Raw genomic sequence first — 22909 nt, 5'->3', positions numbered from 1 at the left:
CTGTATACAATTATTACTTCCCAGTCAATGTTATCTGGTTCTCTTATATCTTTTAATTTATTTATTCACAATTATATCATTTACATTTCACAAATTATGAAGCTCCTCATAATGTAATTGTCTCCATCCTTCTGATTCTTTATCAACGAATTGTTAGCATTGCTACTTCGTATTCTGGAAGTACCTCTTCCAGATCTCAGCCCAGAGATAGGCTATCCTGACAGGATTTTCGTAGTTTTCCTCAGGTCTCCAGGGAAATTCTGCTATAGTACCTCAAATTAGGCCACAACCGCTTCCTTCCACATCCTCTCCATTTCATTATTCAATAGTCATTTTATCATACGGCTCTATGTAGTCCGAGCTAATGATAGCGTATTTAAATAAACCACAAATTAAAGAGAAAGATAAATTGTCTTCCTTTCCCTTTCTTGGGTCACCATAATATTCTCCTCTGTGCTCAGCTCAGTTGAGCCCATCTTCGTCTGTTTCAGTCAGACCGCTATAAATACGTTATGATCTGATCCACGCGGCCGAGAAACTTGAGTCAGGATAGACGGCAGTTACTCTAATCGAAATAAGTAGACCGACGCTAAGCTTCCCCACAGGCCCGGAGAATTTCTGGTCTGTGAACTATCAGCGGCAGCAAGCTTCAGCCGTTAGTATTCTCAGACAGAGAACTCGAGTAAAAACCGTTCCCGAGTAATGCGCTAATCATTTAGAATTTATGATTTAGGCCGTATATTAGGTTAAGTTGATCTGATTGAAAGTGCAAGCTTTAAGATTTATAATCTTCTTCGAAATTACATTATTTACATGTGTGACAATTAGGCATTGTGCAGTGATACCAGACGCTTATCGGTATCGCCTCGTCCAACTTCGATCTTTTGTTACCATACTGAATTAACGTAATTCCAGAGAATAACGATGCTTAGCAAAAAGTGCCTATTTGTAACAAGCCGTAACAATGCTGCATATCAGAAAACGGAAAGCTTGTCTATAACAGGATAAGCAAAACTATTTCCGTTCGAGCGTTCTCATACGTCATTCTACTAAAATAACTCACGGACCCTTCGTATTATCTTCGCGGGCACACAGGAGTCGCTGGTTTCTAGGCTGGGAACCTTACATGTTTATTATATATCTCATAAAGTGTTCTTCAGATAAATGCAATGTTACTACCGATGATAAATAATGCACAAATCGTCTGACTTATTAAATGTGAACAATTTTAGGATTGGAAGAAAAACTGGGATGAATGAAAATGTGTGAGATTCGAGATTCTGTCGGTGATGAAGACATGGATGTTGGTCTTCTCGCTTGGAGCGCCGTGGGGGCGGCAATTTCGGAAAGACATCCTCAGGGCTTCCTAATTGTTTAAATATTTTAAGCAGTGCATCGCAAAGAATTATTTTCGTGGTCAGTTGCTGAAATGTAATTAAGAAATTTTAGTGTACGTAACTTCTTATCTGTCAGTAAAGAACTAGACACATGAGGAATCGGAAGTGTTACAAGCTACGCGGTTCGGTCTGATGGCGTGTTTTATTTTTAAAGCAGAAGTAACATCAGGTTTTCGCTTAGACGCGCTTCCACGATTTACGATGCAGTCACTAAAAAAGTTGTCTACAGTTCGCTTAACTCTCGGGCTGAGAAAGAATCCCAGACCCTTAGATTTTGCATCGCTGCTCCTTATTCGAGGTTTGCAGCCGCTCCTTATCCTCGTGCATCTGCTACACGTCATATCCTCGTCTGCCTAGGGTCGTATTGTTCCCAGCGTGACATGAAACTGTACCGCGAAGCTTAGCCCGAGCCGTAATTTTCGAAAGTCTCCTGAGAAATGCCTTCACAAATTCTGACTCGAGACAGTTCCGTGGCTGCTGTGGCTGGACGGCAGGGGTTTGATTCCCTCCATCGGCTGGGACTTGTTTCTTCGCCACGCCGTCTTTTTCCTACCCAGCCGCCTGCCCCGATGTACGGGGTTCTTTGATCGACGCCATGCTCTGATCAGTGAATACGAAGCAGTAATGTGTTCATTCTTGTTGGTTCCTTGTCAGTAAACGCTTCGTACTGAAAACTATCAAAGCACAAATTCTCCTTCATGGCTGTACCAATATCGCCGCTAGGATACGATAACTTTAATTAATCATTTAATTAAGGTCTGAGAGCTGATATACGTTTATAGGTCATTACTTATTTCAACACCTTCGTGATAAAATCTCTGCTTCGCAGGCGGTTAAAAATTATGACACTTTCCACTTTCGATTTGCACGTAGTGTGGAGACGGTGCAGAACGTAAACTTAGTATTTGCTTTAGGAGAAATGTGGATATGGTTTATGAGTTTGTTGCTGTGTAAATGTCACGGGTATATCAGACTTTCTTAAAACTGTTACATGGAAACCGTAGGTTTCAACTTGCAACCTCAGTAGACAGATGAAGCAAATCATAATTACAGTGGGGAGGGGGGGGGGAGGCATTTATTTTATCCACACCTGGTACAGTAAACAAATTATAAAATTTTAGAGGTAGTCGTCCTGTTGCTGTTGGCCCATATTGTTTCAGTGCTACTTCAGTTTCAATTATTTTACTTGTATTTCTTATTTTTGTATTCATTATGAGCTCTTTACAAAGTGTTCGCGAGGTGACTTCATAATAGGGTTACCGTGTCCGTCCATCTGTCCGAATTTTATGTCTCCGAAATTATTGAATAGACAACTTAACCCATGAAACTGGGTTCTTCTTAAGAAAATGATAGTCACTCGGCTTGTCAAGAATTCCCCCCACCCCCGAATGTTCATTACTTTGTTCACGAGAGCCCGCCACCGGTCCCTGTCCTTGTACTTAGTTTTCTCTGCATTTAGCTGTTCCTAGACCGACCTTCTTACGGCAGTGAACAATTGTACCGAAGTCTTTCAGAAGATAATTAACTAAATGTCCTTCACATCTGTCCATCCAAACTCTGCAAATTATTTTCGATTTGACGGTTTGTATCATCATATTGGATACCGTCTTTATATACGTCGTTGTTACAGAAAGTGAACACTTGCCTTCAGCAGCGTTCTTGTGGACCACAAGTTGAGTACCCGAACTGTATAGTTTCTCACAATTCCTCGCAGATCTCCGTGGGTCAGAAATCCATTCTCGAGCCCTGGTTAATAATTGAGGCTAGGAAGGCGTCTTGATATCGGAGTCCTCTGCCTCGCACTGCTAGCCCCAGCATCAAAGACGGGTCGAGATGTGTGCATTGAGGCAGGTGGTGATCTTCCCCAGCCAGTTTATAGGTCTTCTTGTTTGTTTAAGCAGCTTAAGGCCTTTCACATCTCACAATTACTTTTATAAAAGTATTTTAATTAAATAATATTTAAATGTTAGACCCGGTAAGCAAACTAATAGGCCAACATGTTTCAATCAGTACAATGTAATAAACAATATCTTAATTACACTGTTTTAATGTTTTTGGACCGAGACTAAAATGCGTTCGCCACAGATTTCCTTTTGTTGGTGATATTTCCCGACCAATTAATCGGGCTGCTTGTTTGTTCTTGCAACGGACATGCATTCTGAAGAATTTAAGCGGGTTTAAACGTGTGATTCTAAGTTCGAATTCGTTTTATGCAAATATCTGACGTCTTACAGGTCGGCAGAATCCCTTCACTCAGCAAGTTATTCCGGATTTCTTCCCCTGAAGTTCTAGGGGTTACAGAATATTACCTGCTTGAGTGCTCCCTTCCCGACGTCGGAAGCATGTGGTCTCCACTCCATTTCCTCGGCATTCACGTCTCAATTACTTTGGCGTGCCCTGAAAGTTATGCAGGTTAACCTCTTGGTTCTCGATTGAAAAAGTTAGAACGGGATTCTGACACATGACTTCAAAACCTTCTTCACGTAACGGAGCACCGTGTCTGTCTGTCTGTGTTTGTCTGTTCATCGTCTTGTTTCATGTCCGAAACTGTTCTGTGGATTCCACTTAAATTTCATATTGTGCTTCTGCACTAAATCTTTTCGAAGAAATTTTATTGCTTTCTATCGGCCCAGTATAACGCCTGCTTTAAAATGCATTCCAATAGACATGTGACACGTTTACATAAAATACTTTCCATTGCACGTCCAAGAATTTGTACATCACGTGAAATACAGAACTCACAAGTTCTGCGACCCTTATTTGAAGAATTTTAACAGTCTAATACGAGACCAGTATTTGTTAAAATAATTCGGTTTTCATCATATTCAGCTTCTTCCAATGTACATCTTAAGGGAATTTCAAAAACGAAAGTGTGGTTCATATTCACTACGACAATGGAACAGTTTGTAATGGAAATTTCAGTCGGTATGAATCCAGACTGGGTGAAAATTAAGTTGAAAAATAGATACCCCAATATTCATGAGACGGTTAATATTAATACAACCCAAAATAATTTACGACTCCGTGCAATTTGGTATGTGCAGTATGAATCAGCTGTGCTGTACTTGCATTGAAACAATATAAAGGCGCCCAAACAGAAAATAAGGGAGTAACGGAAATTTTAATGTGGGGTCTCTGTGTACGAGCATGGAGGAGACAGATTTAGGGTTATGGACAGAAATTTCCTGTAGAAAGCTGTCGAACTGGTCATTTCTCCATTATCTTTTTGTTTAGTGAGGTTTGAGGATCACACGGCGGCGAGTATGAAGATGGTCTTCTGGGTTGTTGCTCCATGTAGTCTGGTAGGTGTTCCCCGACGTTTCGGAAGTGCTTGGCGCTTCTGTTATCAGGGTATTGTCCTGGAGGCTGAGTTACGTTGAGGAAGAATGTTCAGATGGAGCTGGAGACGCGGGGCGATAATAAGTGACAGAGCTGATCTCCGAAGTACGCCAGGCGATACAACACGCGGTCTGCCCGATGCGTTTTGTGTGGCCCGCGTACATTTTTATATTCTGTCATTCTATGTGATATGTGAAATATATAGGCCTTGGGTTATATGGTCTGAATATGAAGGTTAGTACTAGTAAACTGTGTTTACATTCTTACATTTTATTGTTTACAGTACTTAATCATGTGGTCTTTACATGGCTGTTGAAAATGAGCTATACATATTCTACCATTAGTATATAAGTACATGCATAATACTTTGACATATTACAAAAGTGTGGAACGTAAATACAGTTTTAATAATGCCTCATCCCATTTTATCTACAGTTTCTTTGGTACAATGAATGTCGGAAAAGTTACTTATCCCTGAATTAATATCATGATAGCAAGTTGTTAAGAAACACATGTAATACAATAGGTATATTATCTTACAATTTCTTATTAAATTTAACATTTTTCTCGTATGATTTACCTAGATATTGTCAACTTACTTGGTTAAAACACGTGTCGCAGAAGATTCAGAAATTCGCACTTGCTGCTTTGTAAGGCTGTTGTCTGGACGAATTTAAGATGAAGGATACCCTTGTGATCTAGTAAGGACTATCCAGCATTTCCTTTGTGCTCGATGGTAAAATATAGACGAATAGATAACATAGTTGCCTTAGTTTTCTTGTGGGTTAAATTAAGTTCTGCCATCCACTCATTTGGAGGAGGTAACTCTGGTGGTAAATTGGATTTATTAATGTCGTAATTGTCAATATTTATATCAATCTGAAAAAAGAAACAAATGATCGATATGTTGAGACTTAATGAGCTGGATTCGAATTTGTTCCTTAGAGTTTTATACGTATAGTTTATTTTCTAAAATTTTAATTTCTATCCCTCTTATCTCAACATACGTATTACTACTTGCATATTTAAACTGTGTTTTCTTCCTTATTAGTCATGCTAGAACTTGCCGAAGGACTCAGTAGTTAAACTATGTTAATTACAAAACTAAAATGGTTCTTAAAGTTTATTAAAGATAAGACTTGTTAATAATACTTGTATATTGTAAAAACCATGTACCCAAATCTGTTAAAAATATTCGGAATATGTACGTAAATCTCTGTCTGTTAAGTAAAGTAGCAAGTATATATGATCCAAATTGAATCAGAGTCACAGTACTTCGTCAAAATTTAGTGTAGTTCCGATATATCGTGTTTGGTGGAAGTATATGAAATAATTAGAACCCGCTGCTTGTGAATTCACGTGGTAGACACTGAAGTGAAGGTGTCATGGAGACATACCCGGTTATTGTGGTTGTACGATGTTCCGGCAAACGCGGCAGTGCAGGTCACAAGCAACAGAGCTTGTTTGGGCTTGAGGAAGAAGGTCATTAGGGCGAGTTGAGTTCTTACCTTGCCGACGCGATGCTGAAAAAATCATACCGACCGTCGCGACGCCCAGACACAAATTAACCCAACCTAAATTAATATAATCTAACGTAACCTAACCTAACCCAATCTAACCAGTTCAAAAACAACTCGATTTAAACCAACCCAACATAACCCATCCTAACCTATCCAAACAAAATCCAAACTAACCCAACCGAAGCTAGAGACACACAACACGATGATGGAAAACCGACGCCGAGCGTTGTGACGTCAACAGTAGAATCCGAATGAAGCAATGCCCTGAGTCTGTTACAGTGGGAAGGAAAAATGGCGTTCTCTATTCGCCGGACCTGGAAGTATTATTATGATGCTTGTCATCCAAACGTCCTGTAAAAGTGTTGATCGAAGTCTTGGTGTGTCACGGTGTTTATGTGATAATCGTGTTCTGTTTTATCGATTTACCTGCTAATCAAAGAAATTGTAATCCTCGTTCTCCATTTCCCTGAACATTGATATTACTAATTTCCCTCGAATTTAGGCAACTCGATATGTGGATCTGTCCCCGGAATTTGTAACTTGTTCACCATCAGCATATTTACCTTTTTAAGGGGGCATTTTCTCGGAAGGCCGGTGCACCTGCTAATTTCTGCGTATACTAGATCGTCGGCTGCAATGAAATTACAGAGGCTGGTCTCGGGTAGAGCTATAGGCCCTTTTCCGTAATTGCCGCCCCCAATCTTCTGGTATGTTTCCATGACGACCTGAAAATAATATAAATTAAGTAAAATTACATGATATGTGAAACAGAATAAAATATTTACCTGGACAGTATGTGGCTGCTCCTCAATTTCTAGTTTTCCGTGGAATTTTATACCGTTAGTGTTACAAATATAAAAAAAACATACATTTGGAATTTAATTTTTTAGGGTAGTTTATTGTGCGCTTATGCTCGTAGCAGGTTGTTCACAAGTGCCTGTTAAATAGAACTTGCAGCACATTTAATACACACACACACACACACACACACACACATATATATATATATATATATATATATATATATATATATATATATATATATATATATATATATATATATGAGGATGGCGTTATATGGTCTCAGTGACGCCGTAGTGAATAATTTAATGGAATTAGTCCCCGAATAAAGTTGTGTAGACGGTTTTATCATTGATATTTGATTAATTACGCAACAGGATGCAACTATTAGAAAAGGAATATCAAACATACATGCCACTTGATAATTTTAAGAGTTTTAGCAACATGGTACCTTATATAATATATTTAAAACCACTATAAAGTGTTATTTTTGCTCGCCATGTTTTAAGATCTCTAAAGTTTGCACTATAAATAAATACTTGCACAGAATTCCTTAATTAATGTCATGTAGTCGAATAGTCATATGTTATAGTCTTCGTCGTGTCCTTGGCGTATTTGTCACGAATTTTGGTCTGTTCTGTCATGTACGATGAGTTGTAGAATTGCATTGTACTATCGCTTCACAGCATGATAACCTTTACTTTATGTGAAATCTTTATAATATTCTGAATTGCATTTGTCTTTGTGTTTTGTAATGTTATGACTTATTCCACATCCTATCGTCACCGTGACTAACTTTTGGATCGAAAGTACGGCCGACCCTGGAGGAGGGGGTATCGACCTTTGGGAGGCCCTTCAAGTAGCTTATAATTTTCTACATTAAATTTGTTACTTTAAATTCTCTTCAAATTAAATGTCTAACTTGGGCGATTACTGTGTTTTTTTTTCATACAGAGTGATACAGTAATACAAAGACGTAGACCATATACTTATCGTCGGGCGCTGGTGGAGTCCCCACGTACTGTATGATCCTGTTCTGTTAATTGTATGTCACGTTGTTTTAAACAGGCTGTACCCTAGTAACGTAATAATCGAATATGATATACTTACCGTTGTGTCTTCTGGAATATCTTGCAAGAATGAGAAAGTACCTTTGAGGACCGACATTGTTCTGTTAAATTTTGCAGCTTTCAGACTTTTGAATGATACATATTTTCCATCCCCATAAGGTTTGTCCACCCTCGTCACTTGAAGTACGTAGTTGCGCTACAAGCAGATGAATAAAAAGATTATTATCAATAGTAATACAGTGTCAGTTGTAGGAGATAGAGCAGAAGTAGTAATAATATTAGAAGTGGTAGTAGTCATCACACTGCCAGATTGAGAACTCGTTATTCAATGCATCAAAATTCTGGTTTAGCTTTCTTTCAGCCCCAGACGGAAGTTCAGTTTCAAATTCACCATTAAGGGACAGTGACAGTTTCTACACATTCTTCTCTGAGATAGTACGAATGGGGAATATGATACGTGCGTATGAAATGTCTTTATAGGCTTGTGTTGGGCAAGGCCGTGGTCTAGGCAAAACGGAGTTTTCCTCCGGGGGCTTCCCCGGTTTCTCCGTGGCATCCCAACAACTACTCCATTCACACACAGAAGAAGGCAATGGCAAACCACTTCTGGATCATCTGCCAAGAACGTATATGAACAGGTCCCAGTCCGAGAAAAGGATGGAAGGATCCTGTTCATATGGACCTGTCGTCAGATAGAACACTAAATAAAAAATAAAAAGGAGTACGTCCTTTCTTACCTTCTTAGGCGCAGTTTCCACATATATTATTAGGCACGTTGCTATCACAAATACGAGAGTGCTAGTGACAAGGCGTCCTACACTCATGTTTCCGTTTGCTTCCGAGGGTGTTCACGCAGTAAACAGACTGAAACTAACCAAACGGTGGTTAAAATTGTGAATTTATATATTATGGTAATTGTGCACTTGTCGTTTTGTGAATTTTCCATATGACTATTCAGAAAATATAAGGATAAAAATTCAGTGTTCGTGATCACCATGCGTGTCAGTGAAAGGCATCCTTCTTTGTGTTCGGCACAAAAGCATACAGAATGCAAGTTTAATCAGATATCATTTCGGATGACATAATATAAGCGGGGAAGAGGGGTGAAGGAAACGTATAGGCAATGTTTGATTTCTAGGTCTTTCCGTGAGAGCCTGAAGATGCCACTTTATCACGAGGGAAAGTAAGAAGTTGAAGATTATTTTAACTTACATGTTGGCAGCACTGAAGGATTAGAAAGATCGCTCATATAACACTTATAGAGGCTCTGTTATTTGTACCTTGTCAGTTTTCGTTGTCTTATTGGTAGTAATAATGTAAAAAACATTTTCAATGGCTACTCCATTAGTAGAATGCACCAAAGAAAAACAGTGATCAGTATGAAGTTATTGAAATCAGTTGAAGAATGAAATTTCAGCGAAAGGAAAATTTATGAATGGGTTGAAAGATTTAAGGGCGGTGTTGATAAAGTGCGGTATGAGCGACAATCAACTGTAATATTGTTGAACTTCTTAAAAATGTCAGCGTATGCAAGGCAATCAAAGAACTGACAGTTGTGAAACAGAATCTGAAATGATCATCAGTTATGGAAGAATCTCAAACTTCCCAATTTAATGGAAAAGGTACAGTGTACAAAAATGAATTCAGGATACACAATATAAGTTTAGATATCATTAAGACTTAAATTGCTTTCAAACATTTTTCATTAATGCAGAACGAATTAAAATAGTGTATAACGCTGTTCAACACAAGGTTTTGATGTTTGCAGTATATAGCGTCAAATCCAATGTGACGTAAAAATTACTTTTGGAAAATATGCGTTGCTCGTTTGAGTTTACCTTTCTACAGTTGTAACACAGGGTGCCCCAAAAAAATATATATATACATAATGCTGACATGTTTGTGTACTTCTTTTTGGGACAACCTATATATATGACTTTTCATGGTATAGTTTCGAAGCTGCTTGGATGGAAACACAATTGTTACACAGTCACACAGGAAATGCTAAAAAAAAATCTCAGTATTTGAATTGACATTTTAAAAGTGATCTGATTACATTACAACATTTTCATGTTGTAACCGTATACATCGTTTAATTTTACATTGTTAAATTCGTACATATTCGGAAGTTCGTAAAATAAGGCTCACTAACTGTATAACTCACGTTACACACTTGTTATTGTATTTTACAAAACGGATGTCCTGTTCTGTAAAAAACAACTTATTAACAAATATTGCAACGTTCATGCCAGAACTACATGCCGTGCAATTAAGAATCTAGTTCTCCGAAATACTGAATAAGCATGCTCAGTTCGACACGCTGGGCAACTACAAGCTACATAGAGCTAAAGGTGATGTTGCTCAGGCGGTCAATAAGTTCCCTGACCTTCATGGAGCCAGAAGTCTCATTGCCGTGTTCACAAAATCCCGCAACCGGACTGTATCTTGAGCCGGTTAAATCCACTCCACACCATGTTTCTTTAAGATGTTATAATATTATCCTGTCATTTACGCCTATGCTTCCCAAGTGACATCTTCTAAGCAGGTTTCATGGGCCAATTTTGTTTCTCCCATTAATGTTACATAACCCTAATTGTATTAATGAATAATACGGACTGTGATTATATTATAACCATACACACAATAAATTGTCTGTTGATACTAATTGGATATGGGCTTCTTTATTGTCATGTTTTAACCCTGGGAAACCAGTAGGCCCAGAGTTGATTTGGACATGTGGCAGGAATCAAACTCTGGTCACTGAGCCCATAACCTAGTCATCATACTGTCTGTGTTACCTCAGCTATAGTGGAATATTTCATACGAAGAAATTGTATAACTTCAGTTAATTGACAGAAAATAGGTTACATTCCTGAGATTTCAGCCCCACCCCCATCCTGATATCAACATACAGTTGATGTAAATATGGTACAAAAATAATTGTTATCACTTAGTTCATATTTGTCTGCAATATGTAGTGTTCTATTTAAATTTGCTTGTAAATAAGGACAGGCAGTAACAAATATTGTCTTATGTATGATTTGCAAGTGGCCACAAACTGCCTTCAGAACAATAACAGTGAGAAATTGTCAATGTCTTAGAGATCTGCTTGCTGTGATCAAATGGCTTAGAGCAGTTTTGGGAACTGTTGACCTGTACCTGCCCGAAGTGTATGTGCAGACCATCTGGATAAAAGACATTGCAGAAGACTGATGGCTACCCCCCACGACCCCAACTTTGAACTTTACAACATTTATCACTGTAACTTTTGCAATTGTTTGTCCAGTTTTGTAAGTCATATCTTAAGAAAATTCAATTAATGATTTTAATGAGAAGTTCTGGGATTGATTGTAAGAAGGTACACCCTTTGCCTTGTCTAATGTGTATAACATTATATGGTGGCCACGAAGCTGTGGCTGCTCTGGAATCTTAGTTGAATCCACTCTTACAAACCTACATGCATAAAGGAATTTCCTGATGGTTGCATATCAGTGTCGAGTGTTGAGCATTGTGATACCACTGAGCATAAATATCAGGTGATCGTTGTCCAAATATTTTTAATGTCAAAATTTGGTGTCTGTAACTCTCATTGTTTATCCAGAATTTCTGGAAGGAATAAGAACATTTAATTCCCCCCCCCCCCCCCAATCTACAGCTGCTTCATGATGTCATTAATAAACACCCATCACTGAGAGTTTAGGATATGTCAAACATTTTTCCAGAAAAATATTGCTGACTCTGACTTTGTGCTGGATGTACTTTATAAAAAGATTGGTTCACAAACAATATTAAACCACTTTCCACACAATTTTTTTAGAAACACGTTCACTCCAGCATCTCTCTTACACTTTGGTATCACTGACAAAAATTTGCTGACTGTAACATGTGATATGTCTGACATGTCCAGAGTTGCCTTCTGACAAAATTTTCAGAATTACCTGCCCTGAGAATTACAATATAGGCAGAGGGTATTTTTATTTTTCAAACTTTCATAACAATGCTGAGATGAAGGAACTTTTTACATCAGTCAGAAGATGAAGCAGCCCTCTTATTTATGTGCATGGAGTATCCCTGATGCTTGTAGTTATTTCCATGAGCAAGAATGAAATCTAAATTGCTTGCATATATATAAAAATATGTTTTCAAGATACTGGCTTCTCAGTAACTCTGGTCTTAATTTCAGCCTCTTAAAATTTTCTTATAACAATTTTTCTGAAAAATGTTTTATATCACACATTCAAAGGATAATCAAGGTTGATTAAAACAAGCTGAATAAATGAATGAATATATTTATTTGTCAAAATGTACAGGTCATTTTACTTCCTTCACTTGCAGACCTGGGAAGAGAGAGAAAATATCATTACACCAGCATGACACTGTTGTTCAATTCAACCGTTTAAATGCATATGTAGTGGGATAATTAAATCCATATTGCCTGGCAAAGGCGACTCAAAGAATCTTCAGAGTAATTACACTGTACAACATAAAAGTTATTTTTCTACATAGTATCTGTGGAGACTAATTAGATACTCAAACAGTCATATTATTTGAGCTCAAATTTTACTGCTGTTTCTACCACATGTTTAGTTATCTCTGTATTTACTTTTAGGTTAACTAGCATCTAATAGAGCTTCTGTATTTATTTTTCTTTATGCCATTTAACCTTCAGCAATCAGAAGCAAATACTTCAAATAAAGGCAACTCACCAGGTGGCAGAGACTGTTTCAGTTTTTCTGCCTTTTCTTTGTCTGTGATAACCAGTGTGTAGAGAAACCTCGAACAGCGGACCTTAAACTTTACATTCTCAGCATTCTTCTTAATCTTTACAGCTGCAATTAAAGAGTTAGTGATCAATAATAAAACCAATACCAAAGAAGACTGTGGAGGTATAACCTGTGTCAGTTACCTTATGTCTTGGAAGTTTTAGTTACATTTCTAATTCAATATACAGTGGACATGATCATAACATGGTATCAAATGGTAAACCAGTAGCAAGGCAGAATGTCATTTACATGTAGTGTAAACCTAGCACTACAAGTCTCAACATTTTATGAGCATAAACTAAAATGACATTGACCTGTAATATAACATCGAAACTCTTTAATTAAAGTACGTACTTACATTTAGCATCTTTCCTTCTTGCTTTCAGGAGAAAGTCCTTGATTTCTTTAATTTCACGTGGCTGTAAGAAAAATGCCTTTAAGTGACCATGCATAAAAACGCCAAGCTTTAACCAACCTATTAACCCTTTAAGGCACAGTGGTACCTACATGTACCACGTGCTTTAACATTTTCGAACTTGTTTTGACAAAATCATTGTTTGTAAGCGAAAAATATGTTTCCCTTCAGGAAGAACCTGAAGTTTAAAATATTGGTTCACATGGTTAAGTTACATACCACTACTTGACATAATTTACAAGATCGCATGCAAAATGAACTGATGCTTACCATTTTTATATTTACTCAAAGGCAAGAATGAAAGAAATGTACTGCCAAGTTTCCTTCTGAAAATAGAAAACAGATTAATTAAGCTAACCAGCAAAGAGTAGTACATCATGGAATACAATTTTCATAACATTTAATAACCCGATTATATGGATAAATACTGATACTTGAATGCAAAACTCAATACAATTCCGGGCAGGAAAATACTTACAACCAGCAAGAACCTTACAGATTCATTAACAATTCTACCAACATAAAATCGTACACAAACAACAGCACGGTCAGGCACATTACATTGACCCCCTAGACAAATGTAAGTGGAAAGTTGGCGACGGTGCTGTTGCTAAGTGTAATATGTTGGCAGCTTTCGATCAATTGACCCAATAACAAAGTTGCTATGTAGGAACGAATCATATGGCAGGTATTGTGTGTACTCTTTGGTGGGGAGTAAATAATGTTTGATTTTGTGTTCTGTTTTTTTAAGTGTTGACAGTAGCTCATAACAATTAGGATGTGTTTCTCTGCTTGTAGATACTAGCAGTATTGCTGTCGAAAAAATGGCGTTCTTCTACAACACTAATTCCTATTGAACATTCCTGCTGTGCTGTTAAAAATGAAGCTAGTAAGTAGTTATATATTGTATCACTTTAATTGAAACTACGCTATGAATGTGTATGTGGTAGCATATCCACCCACTCTGCTGTATTTAGTAATGCACGAGTCTCCTGGTAAAATTGTAGTATACAAAGCCACGACATTGTTTGAAGTTTGTAGCACCAAAAATTTGCCACAGTTCCCAACCAAACTACAGTGTAGTGCCTTAAATCAGCGTACTAAGCTATCCTAACCTAACTAACTGTTAGATGGTTGTGATGGTTGGTGGCTTCTGTTTTCTGGTCGGGTTCTAGTTGCTGCTATTCTCACTCATGCTGTGCCTTGTTTTAGAGTATGCTTGTGATCACTAAATGATTGAGAACTAAAATAAAGAACATAAATTCTTGTTCACCATTTACTTCTGTTTTTGCACATTAACACAAAGTTCTCCCTCTGCAATACTGTTAGTGAATCGTGGTTTTATTTACATATCAGTGACATAAGCTGCCAAACTGCAGTAGTAGTAATTCTAATGACAAAGCCATAACATATTTTTTGGTTTATTTCAGTATTGTCTGAGCAGTGATCCAAACAGGCCATGCTATGTTCTTCGTTTTAAAGAAATAACACTGATGTTAGACTGTGGTTTGGCAACACAGACAGTGCTGAACTTCTTGCCCTTGCCATTAGTTCCTAGTACAAGATTAAACAACTTGCCAGGATGGATGCCACGTGATATTTCAGACCCACAGCTGGAAGGTGTAAGTTTAGATTTTTTAAAGGCTATCTGAAATTTAGCTTTTATGTAGCACAAAAGGATAAAGGAAATGCAATTGAAAATCATAGATGTAGTTATTGTAGCAAAAATTAAAACTGTAAACTGAACTGACCTAATCCAATGTTGAAGTAAATAGAGGCAGTATGTTTTTGAAAAATGTTGATAACTACCTTCTCACATTGATGAGCTCCCTATATTGCATTCCTTTCTTGCACTTTGTTCAGATAGTGCAGTTAATGTCTTGATTTTATATTTGCTCGAGATGTGATATAACTTTGTCCTTGTCCCTAGGAACTCAAGGAATGTTGTGGCCGAGTATTTGTGGATTCTGCCCCAGAGTTCTTCCCACCTCAACCTAAAATAATTGACTTCTCAGAAGTTGATGTCATCTTAATATCCAACTACCTTTGTATGCTGGCTCTGCCCTTTATCACAGAAGGCACAGGATTTGCAGGTGTGGTTTATGCCACGGAACCTACTCTTCAGATTGGAAGGTTAGTTCAATGCCATTATCAGAATGAGGACAAGAATAGTTCAATCTTTGAAGTGACCACTAGCAACATACTGGATAATGAGGGTATTATTCCCAGCAGGGAAAAATGATTTATTTCTTTATCATTATTTTTAGACTATGTATGACACCCACCTCTTTTCCTATCCTTTCCTTTGATCCAGTGTTGGGATAGTTCCTTAAACATGCATCCCATTCACATCCATCAGAAGGCCTGTATTTTCTCATTCTCTGTGCCATGGTCACTGCAAGCATATGTTTCAAAAAAATGTGGAGTACTTTAAGTGATCTATGAGTGATACTGTGAAACTGTTCTGGTAAATTGTCTAGGCAGCAGGTTATGTCTAGAGCCCATGAAGGTAGTAATTTATAGATAGAGAATGTATATAATAATTACAATGTATTTTAGGCAAAGATGCTTTACTAAGTCATACCTGAATTGGGTAATATTGATTTATATTAGGGTACGTCTCTTTGTCAGAAGTCTGTGGCCTTCAAAGTCAAAACGTAAGTTACTATTTATTTGGATCATTGGCCTGTATAAAATTAAAATGTTGCTGGAAGAAGAAGTTATTTAGAATTTACTGAATTTAATAAATACCAGAATTGGTTTAAATATTTTGAGAGCCCAACTAGATGCATTCTTAGAATAAAGTTGTTAATTTTTATAGAAATAAAGCAATATTAGAGTATGAGAAAAGGAGAAATTAGTTATGTATTTTCATTGTGTTGATACATGAAACTTAATCATATTAGTGGGGTATGTGGGCTTTATGTTCTTGTTCAAGGAGTTCAGTATAAGAAATAGATTGAAACCTCTGGTATAATGTGTTGACATCTCTGAATAACTGTTGCATTTGAGTCAGCTGTTAGTCAGTTAATCAATCAATATAATTTGAACAGACTTTTCTTGGAAGAACTGGTCCAGCACATAGAGCAGACACCAAAAGCGACACTGGCCAGTCATTGGAAGGAACATCTGCACGTATTGCCACCACCATTGTGTGACAGTCAGAAACCTCGCAGCTGGAAGCATATCTATAACATGCGTGCTGTGAACAGTAGTCTTGCTAGGATTCAGGTATGCAGCATTTGAATATCAATACTTCAGCTGTCCATGACTTCAAGATTCACTCAATTGGACAGGTGCAATACATAATGTTGAACACATAGTTTACATGTTTTCATTTTACCTAGGCAATCTGAGTGCTCCTGTTTGTTCCATATAAATTTGACGAAGACTTTAATATACAAAATCCTTTTCTTTCTCTCCCCTCACTCGTCCATCCTGGGTCTGCTGAAGTGGCTCTAGGTCCAAATACAGTTCCTCATTCCATGGCTTGATCCTCCTCTTAACCCTTTTAAGGTATTCCATAACTGGTATTCTTTAACATACTGAGGGAGAACATTTTCTGGTATTGATGATAGATATAGGATGGTTTGATATAGGATGTACAAATTTTAATGTTGGCATACATCCAAAAACAATTATATAAGTTCATAATTCAGTGGCATGAAGTAGTTCACTTTATAAGGTGAAAGTTTGCTATGTATTTTGCTCAGTGTTTAGTGTAATTAGTTTGTAAGCTGCATTTCAGTTGTATTTGCATTGTTTTTTTCAAGCCTATACTAATGAACCTTTGTTTTCCAGATGGTTGGTTATAATGAGAAACTCGATGTCTATGGAGCTGTGGGTGTAATGGCAGTTAGCTCTGGATACTGTCTTGGTTCTAGCAATTGGGTCATTTCCTCTCACTATGAAAAGATCACGTATGTTAGTGGCTCCTCTACGTTGACAACCCACCCACGGCCCATGGATCAGACAGCTCTGAAGAATGCCAATGTGCTTATTCTCACTGGTCTGACACAGACTCCAACTGCAAACCCTGATTCCATGCTGGGAGAATTGTGCATGACTGTGGCCACAACACTGAGGTGTGGTGGTAATGTTCTCATTCCTTGCTACCCATCTGGAGTTGTCTATGACTTATTCGAGTGCCTCTCCAGCCACCTTGATAACTCAGGGATGACAACAATACCCATGTTCTTCATATCGCCTGTGGCAGACACATCACTTGCATATTCAAACATCTTGGCAGAATGGTTGTCAACAGCAAAGCAGAACAAAGTGTACCTACCTGAAGAACCATTTCCTCATGCTTTTCTGGTGCGTAATGGTCGCTTGAAGCATTTCAAACACATCTATACAGAAGGTTTTAGCACTGATTATCGCCAGCCCTGTGTGGTTTTCTGCGGTCACCCAAGTCTTAGGTTTGGAGATGCTGTTCACTTTGTGGAGTTGTGGGGGTCCAATGTTCTAAACACTGTTGTCTTCACAGGTAAAGTGTGATCTGCACTTCAATATTGTGATATATGTATCTTAGATTTGTTATGCACTGATTGCCAATGCTATCCCATTTGTTTCAGAACCAGATTTTCCCTACCTGGAAGCACTGGCCCCATTCCAACCTCTATCAATGAAGGCAGTACACTGCCCTATTGACACTAGTCTCAACTTCACACAGGCCAACAAATTGATCCGGGACCTCAAGCCTGGCACACTTGTTTTGCCTGAATCATACACCCAACCTCCTGTGACAGCACCCCATCGAATTGACCTGGTAGTGGAAACAGACCGACCAATTATATCATTCAAGCGAGACGAGGTTCTTACACTGCCTCTCAAGAGAAAGCAAGGAAGAGTTGAACTAAGTCCAGAGTTGGCCGAGTTCCTCTTGCCAAATGAAGTGCGGACTGGAGTTTCATTGTCCACGCTCACTGGGAGCCTTCAGGTCAAGGACAACAAGCACACCCTCAAGGTAAATCATAGTTTCCTGTCTCAGATTTACTGCCTTGGTTATTGGTGATTTTATGATGCTATATCCATAGAAATGAATTCCAGTACTGATATATCTCAATTTACACAGAATTTGTATTCCTTAGAAAAAAACCCATGAACCAAACTCATTTTCATCAAAGACTTAGCTTTATGGACTCATGTTTAAAATCAGAGTCAGCTATATTCTGAATAAAATATTTTCAGTGGTTAACTAGATAAAAAGATTGGAGACTTATTGAGGGTACAGTGCTAAGGTTACTGTGCTTTCACCATGCTGTACACACTGTTGTCCATGCTTATGCCTCCATGTGAGAGATTATGATGTCTGGCAATATAGATGAGTTGTAATTACCCACAGAGCATGGCATGAAATGTGTATATGCAGAGGATAAACAGTGACTGTTCTTAGGGATCAAGACCACACAAAAACACCAATTGAATGTGCATAACTCAGGGTACAAAGAGCTAAAGGTACTGCAGCACAACATAGTACTCGTGTGAGCAGAGTGTCGGCTACGAGGAGGAGTGAGAGAAGATTAATCTATAACATACAACATTTACATTTTGAGTGCATAAAACGTGTCTTGCATGGCACTGAAAGGTATCAGATGAAATTAAGGATGAATGCCAGTTGTAAATTATACCATAACAGGTTTCACGCAACTTTATAATGATATTGAAAGGAACATTTTGAAGGGAATAACTTTCATTTGATCCAGAATAAAAAGATCTCTCTATGCATGTCCATATAAGACTCAAGTCATGTAACTGGTCCCACAGATGAAAAATATGGACAAATGGATACACACACTTGGCCTCTACTATATGCAGCCTACTCTGCAATGAGAAGCTAGCAATGAATTGCCTGTGCTGTGCTGCAGCCTGGCATGAGGTTACTTTCTTACTTTCAGCACTTGCCTGAATATCAAACAAACTTCTGATACAATTGTTCTGGTGTAGGTTTTAGAAGAAGGAGAGCCAAAAGCTGTTAGCACAGTAGGTAAGAAACGAATTCGGCTTGTGGAAGATATTTTGAATAAGAAACCAAGTAATTACACATGGGGATCACTGGATATTGATGAATTCATCCAGAAGATTACCCAGGAAGGAATTACTGATGCCAAGGTTGAACAGGTTGCCAGTGGCTACATAATTCATTTGGTAAGAAAATCACAACACTTTATTAGTTCAAAGGATAATTTATTATAATGAACCGACTGGAGCATTAAATATGGTCTCATACTCTGTTGGAAGGATATAAACTGCAGGTGTCTGAAAACAAAGTGCTGAGGAACATATTTTGATCTAGGAGGGAAGAAGGAATTGGGAAATCAGAAAGAACTCCATAATTCTTATCAGTTGTCTGATATTTTTAGGGTAGTCAAATTAAGTAATGCAATATGTTAGAAAAGATAAATAAGTTCTGAACACAGATACGTTATGATGAAACCTCTTTGAAAGTAGCCACTTTGAAGACAGAGAAAAAAATTGTTTCCATACTGAGATTTTCAGTGTAGATGCAGACATTTTTTATATATATATTTCCATTGTAATTTATAAATTCACTTTGTGAAATGCTACAGGTGGTTAGCTTGTGTGGGAAATAGGCAGAAACAGGGTTTTTTCACTGATAATTCCTTAAACCAAAGAAATGCAGTGATGATTTAAAAATTATATTTAAAATATGGGGTGTGTTTAAAAAGATAATTTCACAAAACTTAGTATGTACATCATGCCACTGGAGGCCTCATCATTAGGACCCGTGTTATTAATGATGCAATTGCAGTGGCACACTGTGTAAATTTGTGGGATGTGAACTGCACCAGCAAAATTTGTAATTTTTTTACAATGATTTTTTTTTCATTAGCTATTAAGCATCGAATGACAAGATATAGTGAATTGGAAAGGATGTGGAAGGAAGCAGTTGTGACCTAATTTAAGGTACTATCCCAGCATTTGCCTGGAAGGACTGAGGTAAACCACAAAAATCTCAGTCAGGATAGCTGATCTACAGGCCTGGGACCTCCCAAACACGAAGCAGGAGTGTTAGCCACTTGACCATAACGTTTGGTAATTGGTATGGTAACAGATCTTTGAAAAATATCACTGTTTAATAAGGCTGCTGTTTTTAGGAAAATGTAAAATAATAACATGACTACATTATGAAATATGTTGATGTGATTACAATAACTGTTGTGTCAAGTAATTTGACATGTCCAGGCAAGAAGGAAATGTTTCAGCACTTCCCATTTTCAGGCCTGCCGCAATATTCGCACATCACAGTGGCAGTGGAGTGTTGCAGATTGGTTCTTTCCGACACAGGGCAGATTGTACTTATATCATGTAACAAGGCTTCATAAGATATGCCATTAATGGTAATATGTGGTGGCAATGAGAATGCTCAGCTGCTATATACAGCAGACAGTAAATCCAAAGGGAGTGTATTTGTGCAGACCATTGCACTCTAGTGTACATACAAGAAACTTTTGAAATTCCTGTTGTAGGTACAAATGTAAAAGACGGTAGTAAATTAACAGGTTTGATATTATACTAAATAATGTTTTCTCTATTTCCAGCAAAATGAAGACACACTGATTCAGGTGGAAGACTCATCAACACACATTTTCTGTGAGGGTGATGAACAACTCCGTCTTCGGCTGCGCAACATTCTCCTCCAGTGCCTCAATAAGTTCTGATGTGTGCACTAAATGCCTGTGATTTAGTTGTATGTAAATAAATTACTATTATTATAACCATCATCTTTATCAATATTTCCAGCAGGACTGTTCATCTAATGACAAAAACTTTCCCATATTTCATGTAATTTTGTCCACACTATGTTCTGTAAATTATCTCTCAATTTACCAACTGAGTAGGTACCCCTCACCTGAAGATGGAAACAGCCAGTTACCAAAACGTGGTTTCTTCTTTTAAACAAGGCCGATGGAAAAAATCCAGATAGTGAGTAATTTTAAGTGAAATCCACTATCGCCAGAACTCTTTAGAATCTAATAATTACACCATATTTTTCCAAAAGAAATCTGTGATTGAGGCAGTGTAACTTTCAGTGTTAAATTAAAGCAGGTAAATGAAGATTATTTGTTTGTTCATAAAGGACTTTTTCTTGTATTACTGATAAACTGCCTGACATTGAAACCCATAAATTTGGTATAACTAATGCTGGTAGTCATTTGTGACTAATACTTGCCATCTGACATGATTCTAGGGCCTAATTCACCTCATTGTTATCCTCTCTTGAGCTGCCTTCCACATCTCCACCAAAACTCTGTTTCTGTCCCGTCAATCTTTAAAGTCCAGTCCATTATATCCTTCATTTTACTACTGTAACAGTAGGTAGGCGACCTATGTATGAATATGTGTACATTTGCTTATGGTTGTTTTGGCCAATTGCTATTGATATGCATGGGAAAATGTGCATTTAGAATAGAACACTACAATTTTCCAGTGGGGGTGATGGATTTAATGGTAAAATTGAAATGTTTTTCCATGTCACGTGCTATTTTCAAATCTACGGCGTGTAAACATTTCAGTATCAAACGAAGCAATGGCATTTCTTTGTCTTTTATTTACTCATCGTGTTGTGTTGTGACACGTCCGTGTTAGCACAGTAATGTCAGAATACAAGTTCGCCAACATAATGTTTACAAACATGAAATCATAAACATTAAACTGCTACTGGCTTTGTTTATTTACTTATATATTCAACGCAGTTCGCAGAGATATGAAGTTAGTGTGTATATTATTTACAACTAGTAACACAATGTTGATTCTTATGATACTAACGATTTTTGCCTGTAACATTGGCCTTACTGAAAGTGCGAATCCCATCACACGTGTTAAGAGGGACGAGTTGTGCAGAAAGTAGTTGAATTGTATGTGATTGTTTATTTCTATTAGATTAGGGTTAATGTGTTGATTTAGCTTCGTAATATTTTATATGCAATGTGGTGATTAATTTTTATCATTTCTGAGCTGTTTTTCAGCTGAATTGTGCAAGAAAATGTATTTTTGTAAGTTGTTGCTCAAGATGGCCGCCGGACTGATTTCTTTGACCGCGATCGCGGCTGTAGTAGCCGGCAACCATATTCCGTGGATTGCGATGGAATATTTTCTGTTCGTTACACTGTTTTCATTGATGTGCAGACTTTATAGATATGTTGGTACAATCCATGATCATTTTTAATTGGCGTGGTGTGATTATATCGTTAGCTTTCGTAATGGATAATCAGATAAATGTGAAAGTTGTGTTGCGTGTAGGTCGTCAGGTTGGAAGCGGAATGCGGGCGAGGCCTTGTTCACGATTCCGGCGGGTGATGGGGGGATCGCCGCCATGTCGTGAGGGACTGGTCTCGGTGACGTGCGAGGCAGGCAGGCAGGCAGGCGGGCGGGCGATCCCACCGCCCCAGCCCCGTCTTGATCATCCGATGTGGGTCGGTAACTTCGGCTAGCCTCGGACTGCGTGCCGCTTGTTACACCCGGGCTTTAAGACCGGGAAAGATGTGGTTGCTTGAGCGGTAGGCTCACAGCCTGAGAGCCGGTGGATAAGGCGTCTGAGTGCGGTGTACAGTGTTGGCTTCAAGATCTTCGCGTTTAA

At 38.0% G+C, this 22909-nt stretch overlaps 4 protein-coding genes across 7 annotated transcripts in view; 2 read left to right on the top strand and 2 right to left on the bottom strand.

Annotated features, from left to right (window-relative positions):
• Positions 1–11370, top strand: part of LOC110832816 (uncharacterized) — a 124702-nt gene extending 113332 nt beyond the window's left edge. For 2 of the 3 annotated variants that reach the window (XR_015537370.1, XM_087356963.1), the window contains exon 4: positions 4632–4851. Coding sequence is in view for 2 of the 3 variants with exons in the window: in XM_087356963.1 (XP_087213089.1) it covers positions 4632–4777 (146 nt within the window). In the remaining variant the exon portion in view is untranslated. Of the gene's footprint in view, positions 1–4631; positions 4852–11228 lie in introns of those variants that run through there. The other variant, XM_087356966.1, reaches the window with a different exon arrangement.
• Positions 4987–9022, bottom strand: LOC110832813 (uncharacterized). The gene is made up of 4 exons (XM_022070169.2): positions 8865–9022; positions 8168–8323; positions 6820–6981; positions 4987–5615 (listed from the first exon to the last, which is right to left on the bottom strand). Exons 1-4 carry the CDS (start codon positions 8949–8951, stop codon positions 5445–5447), a joined length of 576 nt encoding a protein of 191 aa, XP_021925861.1. The 5' UTR covers positions 8952–9022; the 3' UTR covers positions 4987–5444.
• Positions 11371–12400: 1030 nt separating the features above from the next.
• On the bottom strand, positions 12401–13879 carry RpL38 (ribosomal protein L38). Its single transcript, XM_087356967.1, has 5 exons — positions 13784–13879; positions 13576–13631; positions 13249–13309; positions 12834–12956; positions 12401–12464 (listed from the first exon to the last, which is right to left on the bottom strand). Exons 2-5 carry the CDS (start codon positions 13576–13578, stop codon positions 12439–12441), a joined length of 213 nt encoding a protein of 70 aa, XP_087213093.1. The 5' UTR covers positions 13579–13631; positions 13784–13879; the 3' UTR covers positions 12401–12438.
• A 22-nt stretch (positions 13880–13901) lies between these two features.
• On the top strand, positions 13902–21009 carry IntS9 (integrator complex subunit 9). Of its 2 annotated transcripts, none has more exons than XM_087356955.1 (9): positions 13902–13993; positions 14104–14194; positions 14736–14927; positions 15236–15438; positions 16359–16536; positions 17107–17794; positions 17883–18274; positions 19255–19455; positions 20871–21009. In XM_087356955.1, exons 2-9 carry the CDS (start codon positions 14186–14188, stop codon positions 20988–20990), a joined length of 1983 nt encoding a protein of 660 aa, XP_087213081.1. In that variant the 5' UTR covers positions 13902–13993; positions 14104–14185; the 3' UTR covers positions 20991–21009. The 2 variants fall into 2 exon arrangements, with proteins under 2 accessions (XP_087213081.1, XP_087213082.1); XM_087356956.1 differs by having other exon boundaries at positions 13909–13989.
• The last annotated feature ends 1900 nt before the right edge of the window (positions 21010–22909 follow it).

The sequence above is a fragment of the Zootermopsis nevadensis genome, unplaced genomic scaffold (assembly GCF_977971745.1).
Source record: "Zootermopsis nevadensis isolate Lab colony 2312 unplaced genomic scaffold, Znev_1.0 Znev_ptg000028l, whole genome shotgun sequence".
Classification (NCBI taxonomy): Eukaryota; Metazoa; Arthropoda; class Insecta; order Blattodea; family Termopsidae; genus Zootermopsis; species Zootermopsis nevadensis.
Note: the sequence above shows the minus strand (reverse complement) of the source record. Positions and strands in the feature narration are given on the sequence as shown.